General features: G+C 44.5%; 1 protein-coding gene across 1 annotated transcript in view; it reads right to left on the bottom strand.

Annotated features, from left to right (window-relative positions):
- Positions 1-986: 986 nt before the first annotated feature.
- LOC129817222 (pre-mRNA-processing factor 39-like) overlaps positions 987-8,665 on the bottom strand; it is an 18,209-nt gene continuing 10,530 nt past the window's right edge. Inside the window, exons 3-15 of the mRNA XM_055872252.1 lie at positions 8,575-8,665; positions 8,304-8,429; positions 7,973-8,091; positions 7,256-7,423; positions 6,871-7,054; positions 6,243-6,350; positions 5,724-5,888; positions 5,116-5,242; positions 2,622-2,890; positions 2,291-2,475; positions 2,070-2,144; positions 1,794-1,896; positions 987-1,597 (exon numbers count right to left, since the gene is read on the bottom strand). The exon at positions 8,575-8,665 is cut by the window's right edge and continues 461 nt beyond it. Coding sequence (XP_055728227.1) covers positions 1,505-1,597; positions 1,794-1,896; positions 2,070-2,144; positions 2,291-2,475; positions 2,622-2,890; positions 5,116-5,242; positions 5,724-5,888; positions 6,243-6,350; positions 6,871-7,054; positions 7,256-7,423; positions 7,973-8,091; positions 8,304-8,429; positions 8,575-8,665 — 1,813 coding nt within the window. The 3' untranslated portion in view covers positions 987-1,504. The remainder of the gene's footprint in view (positions 1,598-1,793; positions 1,897-2,069; positions 2,145-2,290; positions 2,476-2,621; positions 2,891-5,115; positions 5,243-5,723; positions 5,889-6,242; positions 6,351-6,870; positions 7,055-7,255; positions 7,424-7,972; positions 8,092-8,303; positions 8,430-8,574) is intronic.

Raw genomic sequence — 8,665 nt, 5'->3', positions numbered from 1 at the left:
TGTGCCATAGGTGACGTTTTTGCCGGTGAGGACGTGCCTTACAACAGGCCTACAAGCCCTCAGTCCAGCCTCTCTCAGCCTATTGCGGACAGTCTGAGCACTGATAGAGGGATTATGCATTCCTGGTGTAACTCAGGCAGTTTTTGTTGGCATCCTGTACCTGTCTCGCAGGTGTGATGTTCGGATGTACCGATCCTGTGCAGCTGTTACACGTGGTCTACCACTGCGAGGATGATCAGCTGTCCGTCCTGTCTTCGACGTCTCATAGTACGGACATTGCAATTTATTGCCCTGGCCACATCTGCAGTCCTCATACTTCCTTGCAGCATGCCTAAGGCACGTTCACACAGATGAGCAGGGACCCCGGGCATCTTTCTTTTGGTGTTTTTCAGTCAGTAGAAAGGCCTCTAGTGTCCTAAGTTTTCATAACTGTGATCTTAATTGCCTTCCGTCTGTAAGCTGTTAGTGTCTTAATGACCATTCCACAGGTGCATGTTCATTAATTGTTTATGGTTCATTGAACAAGCATGGGAAACAGTATTTAAACCCTTTACAACGAAGATCTGTGAAGTTATTTGGATTTTAACAAATTATCTTTGAAAGACAGGGTCATGAAAAAGGGATGTTTCTTTTTTTGCTGAGTTTGTAGTGCACTGGCTGAGGTCACTCCCATCCACAACATAACAATCCAATTAGAACTGCTGGATTAAGACCATGATAAGCTACATCATCTTTGTAGTGGTGGGTTGGACTTGGAACAAAAGCCAGCACACACCACATCCTACTGTACCACTCCATGACCAGAGTTGATGTCTGCTGAGTATGACCTATGCTTTCATCTATAAAATGTGCACAAGGAGTAAGTACATGTCAATTACAGGAATGTATGATTGGAGAGCAAATTGCCTGTACCTACCCAATCTTAACGGTTACGCTTCAATGGCAATGATATTAAAAATGGTTAATTCAGGGAACAAAACAAGAAATAGGATATCAATTGTCTTTATTATGAAATTAAGTCAAAATAAAAAAATGAATCTTCATTCATTTCTGTTCTTGTCCCAGAAAACAAAACAAACCTTAATCTTAGGAAAGCAGAGGAGAGGCTCAGGGAGGACTCGGAGCACAGCAGGTACCACTACCTCTATACGAATCTATAATCTGTATCAAACATAACTAGTTTCCCCACACAGAGATATCGAAGAGGATCCAATCTAAAATTAAAAACATATAATTTGGCGTAATTTTGACTGTGGGGGGAAAATAATAATAATCTGAAGTCCGCATCACCAACACATGCGTAAAGAACACAAAAAGCAGCCAGTCAATGAATGATGGTGAGATGATGATTACAATGAATATGTCAAATGGCCAATGGAAACAAAAGGACATCAAACAACAAATCAAAGAGGATGGTCAAGCTGAGCGGTTGGCCTGGGTAGAAAGTATGTTTCCTCTGAATTTCTTCCTTCAGAAGGATCTCTGCCCATCGGTCTTTGAAACATCATGTTGGTGGAGGGGGGTAGTACTGGTTATACTGCTGGGCATACTGGTTGTACTGTCCCCAGGAATGCTGTCCCCAGTTATTGTACTGTTGCTGTAGAAGGAAAGCAAGGAAAGACAGGGTTAGTTGGCATTCCTGTCAGCGTCACCAGATGATTGAGTTCAACACTATAGTCCTCCCATTTTTATTCTTGTGAAAACCAATTGTCAGGGATCGTATTACATGTGTCACCTTGCAATACAAATTGCATGTATAACAATGTTTGACTCCGTTCTATCATAGGACTCACTTGGTACCAGTTGTAGTTGTAGGCAGAGTTGTCTCCCTGCATCATGTGCCCTGAGCTGGTGTGGTCGTCTGTACGCTGCCTCTTCGACTCGGGCTCCTGGGAGCTGCAGGGACACGAAGGAACAGGTTCATGTCAATCAAGAGCACCCAACTAAATCAATTCAGGTATGGCGATTCACAACCTGCTATGAAGCATCCTACGGTGTTGTACTCGATGTCGATAAATGTTAAATGTAAATGTTAAACAGAGAGAGAGGTGAACAAATTCAAATCTTACCCATTCTCTGCTTTCCTCTTTGTCGACTCATGTTCTTTCAGAAGCTTCTGGTGTTCATCGTATGCAGTCACTAACCTGTGAGGATGGAAAAAGAGTACATGGTTGAGATTAGGAGTGCAAGCATGCCATATGGATTCATTGTCATTCATTGACTAATCAGAACACGGGTCAGTGAAAATGTACTCATTGTTTGAGGGTGTAGGTACTGTAGGTCAACTGACTTATTGATGTCGCTGCCAAAGTCCTCGAGGAACTCGAGCTTGCGCTGAGAGAAGGTGAGGCGGCAGTCGAGGGGCAGCGGGCTACTCAGGGCGCGGTCGAAGCAGGCCAAGATTTCCGCCTCATTCTGCTGCACGTCCCCGCTGTACACCAGCTCTAGTAGGTTCAGGTACAGCTTAGGACTCGTCTGGAGACACACAGATTAATGATGAACTCAAATGGTTTCTCTAAACACATTTTCTCTGAATCAAACTCCCTTTGACACTATGTACTGTATCTCAATATCAAGATCCTGAACCAAGTGATTCCATTCATCTAGCTCTGTGATCTTACCTGGTCCTTGTCTATGGTGTCCAGCAACACTTTGCGGGCCTTGGTGAGGCTCCTCTGCACCTTCAGCAGCTGCCGGGCCAGCTTCACGGCGTAGAACGACGTCTCGCTGGCGTTCTTCCCCGATGCCATCGCCTCGCTCAGAAGGGCCTCTGCCTCCTCCAGATTGCCGTGGCGACGTTCCAGGCTGACCCGCCGCAGACGCACCATGGCCAGGCCCGGTACCACCTCTTCCAGAGACTTCAGGATGCCGCGTGCCTCCTCTATGTTCCCTGCAGGGAAACAAAACACAAAAACTCAGTTACACTTCTGGGTTGAATGTTTCTTACTAGTATGTGTAGACAGAGTCTAACAAGGCTTTTGAACTTCTATTACGTGATTGTCTCAGCCTCATTAGTCAAATGCACTTGTTACTAAATCACATCAGGTAAAGGTCTGACAAGTGAAGTGTGTGAATCGTGGGGCTGGCACAATAATCGTACAACCAACAATTATGGACAATCACCATAAACCACAATTGTTTTGTCAGAATTGTCTTAACACATTCATTTTAATAGGGTGGGGATTCATTTTTAAATAGACAAAGTTTACCTAATAATCATTACGCTTTTACAGTTGAAGTTTACATACACCTTAGCCAAATACATTTAAACTCCGTTTCACAATTCCTGACATTTAATCCAAGTAAAAATTCCCCGTTTTAGGATCCGCACTTTATTTTAAGAATGTGAAATGTCAGAATAATAGTAGAGAATGATTTATTTCAGCTTTAATTTCCTTCATCACATTCACAGTGGGTCAGAAGTTTACATACACTCAATTAGTGTTAGGTAGCATTGCCTTTAAATTGTTTAACTTGGGTCAAACATTTTGGGTAGCCTTCCACAAGCTTCCCACAATAAGTTGGGTGAATTTTGGCACATTCCTCCTGACGAAGCTGGTGTAACTGAGTAATGTTTGTAGGCCTCCTTGCTTGCACACGCTTTTTCACTTCTGCCCACATTTTCTATAGGATTGAGGCCAGGGCTTTGTGATGGCCATTCCAAAACCGTGACTTTGTTGTCCTTAAGCCATTTTGACACAACTTTGGAAGTATGCTGGGGGTCATTGTCCATTTGGAAGACTCATTTGCGACCAAGCTTTAACTTCCTGACTGATGTCTTGAGATGTTGCTTCAATATATCCACATCATTTTCCTCCTCATGGTGCCATCTATTTTGTGAAGTGCACCAGTCCCTCCTGCAGCAAAGCACCCCCACAACATGATGCAGCCACCCCCGTGCTTCACGGTTGGGATGGTGTTGTTCGGCTTGCAAGCCTCCTCGTTTTCCCTCCAAACATAACGATGGTCATTATGGCCAAATAGTTCTATTTTTGTTTCATCAGACCGGAGGACATTTCTCCAAAAAGTACGATCTTTGTCCCCATGTGCAGTTGTAAACCACCTTTTTTTTTAATGGCAGTTTTGGAGCAGTGGCTTCTTCCTTGCTGAGCGGTCTTTCAGGTTATGTCGATAAAGGACTCGTTTTACTGTGGACATAGATACTTTTGTACCTGTTTCCTCCAGCATCTTCACAAGGTCCTTTGCTGTTGTTCTGGGATTGATTTGCTCTTTTCACACCAAAGTACATTCATCTCTAGGAGACAGAACGCGTCTCCTTCCTGAGCAGAATGACGGCTGCGTGGTCCCATGGTGTTTATACTTGCGTATTATTGTTTGTACAGATGAACGTGGTACCTTCAGGCATTTGGAAATTGCTCCCAAGGATGAACCAGACTTGTGGAGATGTACAATTTGCTTCTGAGGTCTTGGCAGATTTATTTAGATTTTCACATTATGTCAAGCAACGGGGCACTGAGTTTGAAGGTAGGCCTTGAAATACATCCACAGGTACACCTCCAATTGACTCAAATGATGTCAATTAGCCTATCAGAAACTTCTAAAGCATTGACATCATTTTCTGGAATTTTCCAAGCTGTTTAAAGGCACAGTCAACTTAGTGCATTGTAAACTTCTTGACCCACTGGAATTATGATACAGTGAATTATAAGTGAAATAATCTGTCTGTAAACAATTGTTGGAAAAATTACTTGTGTCATGCACAAAGTAGATGTCCTAACCGACTTGCCAAAACTATAGTTTGTTAACAAGACATTTGTGGAGTGGTTAAAACAAGTTAATGACTCCAACCTAAGTGTATGTAAACTTCCGACTTCAACTGTACATGAGGGTAAGGTTGGTACATTTTTTTACAAGCAAAAACGGCAGTCGATGTTTCATTTCCAAAAGTTCCAAGCGGTCAAAAACATTTAATTTAGAGGGGAGGGGGTTACCAAAGCTGTGTTGCATTATGGTACATTACAAGCTCAAAACCATTGAACAAAATTGACAATAACCATGGTAATTTGCTTGACAATTAATCCTTACCCAAAATTCCATAACCGTCACAGCTTTATGTGAATGTGATGTTAAGTGGGAACTAGAAACACCACTCACCCTGCTGCTCCTCGAACGCGGCCCACAGCAGGTGAATGTTGGGCTTCTTGGATAGGTGGATGGTACACGCCTTCTTGTACACATGTCGCACTCCCTCAATGCTGTAGCTCTCTAGATATTTTGCGTACTTCAGCATGAAGCAAGAGAAAGAGAGGGTTGGAGAAAGAGGGGAGGACGGGGTGGATGGAGAGCAGGAGGTGGAGAGAAGACGAGGAAGGGAAGGTGACAACAACATTTTAAAACACCCATTTCCGGTTTGCTCAACCAGTGAATTTCTTCATTGACAAGATCGTGTTTTTAGAAATGTTCTTTGTAAACCCATCAGCACCTTCATGGAACCAATAAGATAAGTTTCTGTAAGGTAGTGGGAGACGGAGAAGATGCAACGTAGTAGTTGGCAAATGCTGGAGTCAAATCTTGTGTGGCAAAGCTGGCCATCCCCTAATACAACAGATACAGTGATTAACAGATCAACGTTACACGCAAAGAAGAGATGTTCAGGACGATTTACTGTTGTCAGGAAGTGATGCAATCGTTGATGGGGGAAGTGCGGGGGGGGTCATTATTTTTGAGGTGGGGTTGAAGATCAAATGTTATGGTTGGGTTACCTTCATCCAGAAGTCCTCGTAGAGAGCACAGGCGATGAGGCAGCGTTCAAACAAAACGACCACACGTTCGGGAGTGCCATTCTCCATCTCAAAGTCCAGATATTCCTTCCAGTTGCTGAGCTGGGTCTTCTCCAGGGCTTTAACGTGGAAGTAGGGCCGTTTTATCTACGAGGGGAAAAGGGAAACACGGCATTCAAAATGGCGGCGGAACAAAATGTACAACCATTTCAAAAGTAACGTTATTAACAATGCAAGGAAATTAATGAGGGATAGTTCACCCCAAAAATCAACATTTGTCCAATATTTTCATACCTCGTATTCCATCTACTGTGTAGACATCTGTAGGCCTCAATCCCAAATGAATGGGAAAGAGTGGCACCATCCAATTCCATCTCCACCCAGCTTGACAAAGCCCACTTTAGAGGTATGAAAACTTTGAGGTGAACTATTCCTTTTAACATTATGAAATACAATTGGATGATATTCTGATCATTAAAAAAGACAGATGTCAGTACTCACCCCTTCCTCAAAGGCCCAGCGTTTGCTGACCTCCTGCTCGTTTTGGTTCAACACCTCCTGGCGTAACTCGATCACCTTGTGGCGCATGTTCTCAATCTCCGTCACTCTCTAAACATAACACAAGACACTCAACGTTAATTGCTTGACTTTAAAACAATCTCGTAACCATCTCATTCTCCACTGATGTGCAAACTGCATGTCCTGCTGCCAAGGTTATTTACATCACCCTGAGGCTGAAAGAGAGCCAGAGACAAGCAGGGGCTCTGCCTGTCGAAGGTGTTGGGGCCTACCCAGGGACCGAGGCCCACCCCGGGACAGGGTATGTACCATATACACCCTGTCTGTAGGCCAGTCCTGGTGCTGGGGACTGGAGAGGACGAGGGGAGTCACTCAACTAGGCCAGCCAGCCCACGATCCATCCATTCCAAATCCCTGACGGGATGATGCCCACGTACTCATTGGCTTGGCTGCTGACGGAAAGACACCTCTTCAAACCTGCACAGATGTGTGTTTCACCCCATGGATGATGTCTCCATGGGTGATAATGAAGAGACAAGGGCCTCCTTCCTAACCCTCTGGCATGTTGTTGTACATCAACCCCCCAGAAGGTGAGGTGGCGGAGTCGTACCTTAGCAGGATCTGGGAGGTCCTCGGTGCCGGCTGGGAGACCCTCGGGCTCCGCGGGTGTTGCTTCCTCTCCTTCCTCATTGACGGTGACTGCATTGGCTTTGGCTAGCTCCACCCTGAGCTGGACAAACTCCTCCTCTGACAGGAAGTGTTTGGGGTTGTTGTTCTGCACATGCTCTTTGAACCTGAAGAATGACAATTAGTACATCACTAAGAGAACAAAAAGTACGACCAGAAAATAGTTCCCCTGAAAGTAAGTGTGGCTGACAAGGTTAGAACTAATGCCAGTGTTTGATTTCTCTGAGCTACCCACTACCTGAGATGTAGACCATAACCCTCATGGACGGTTTATCAAAACCTATTGTGAATGAGCTGAACCGTCATACCTCTGGAGGTGCTGGGAGTAGAGCTGGGTGGGTATGCCCAGGATACGATCGTAGATGGCCGTGACGTTGGCCAATTTCTCCTGCTCCGTCTCCCAGTTGATGTAGGCCTCCCACAGACGGTCAGAGCGGAAGTCTGTCCCTGCTGCCAACACAGCATGCTCATACGCACTGTAGGATAGAACACAGACGACATGATTAACAATCAGGGTTTGGTAGGTTACTTTCTAAATGTAATTTGTTACATTACTGATAAATGTGGACAGATAACTGTAACTGTTGGATTACCCAAACTTAGTAACGTAATCTGATTACTTTCCCTTTAAAAAGGCATTAGAAGAAGACAAAAGGATCCACGTGTGTCATCATAGTGGTCTTTGACTTGTTGTCAGACTAGCTCAGGTGGAACAAACTTAAACTTGCACCCTTTTTCAATGCTGAATGGAAGATCAATGAGAAAACAAAGGTGTCAATACATTTTTCCTGAATATTACTATTTTTCAAAAGCATTTGTAATCTGATTAGTTATGTTTTTGGAAAACAAATTACTCCCCAACCCTGTTAACAATACACTATGACCTGTAAAATCGGTAAAACACTTGGTTTTGGTTGTGGAATTGTCACAAGGCTCTCGCGCACCTAACTTGTGGATATACAGGAGTGTGTGTGTGTTGAGGTGCGGCGTTTCACTTTTCAGTGAGGACAGAGCTCTTTACTCACGCTCTAATGCGTGACGGTGTCTCTGGGTCTTCAGGGTCAGCGTTGTCCTTGATGAAGGACAGGTAGTGGAGCCACAGGTCCACACTGAGGGGGATGGCATGCACACCCCGCCGGTACACCTGGGGATAGGGGGCAAAAACGACATTGGGGAATGAGACAACCAGTGTGAAAAGCCGAATGAATGCCATAGCAAGAACCCAAACAGTAGACAGAACAAAGCTCCAGCCACTAACCCTGTCAAGCCCTTTCAGATCAGGACAGGAGGAGAAGATGTCCATTTACACTATTAAATACCACTGCATGAGCCCAGCGATGGAAGACAAAGACTTACCTCCTCTGCCACCTGTGCATTGCCATGTTTCTTCTCAGTGTCAGCTAACTTCTTCCAGTAGCCGTAGCAGTAGGGGTAGCGCAAGAAAAACGCATCAAACGCCTTCCGCACCACACCTAGATGATTCTGAGGCGGCAAAAAAATGACATTTACAACTTGCGTACTGACAGAAAAACCTCAATGTTTACATGTAGTTTAATAGAGCAGATAAAACCTAGCCACAATAGAAGCAAGGGTCAACATAAAAATTCCAGGACTTTTCCACACTCACCTCTTGCTCCACATACTGCAGCAGGTAGACCCAACCATTGAAGTCATCAGGGTTCTCCTCACACCCTTTAGCCAGCTTCTCATACTCAGAA

The sequence above is a fragment of the Salvelinus fontinalis genome, chromosome 20, assembly GCF_029448725.1.
Source record: "Salvelinus fontinalis isolate EN_2023a chromosome 20, ASM2944872v1, whole genome shotgun sequence".
Classification (NCBI taxonomy): domain Eukaryota; kingdom Metazoa; phylum Chordata; class Actinopteri; order Salmoniformes; family Salmonidae; genus Salvelinus; species Salvelinus fontinalis.
This window is presented reverse-complemented; position numbering and strand designations above follow the sequence as displayed.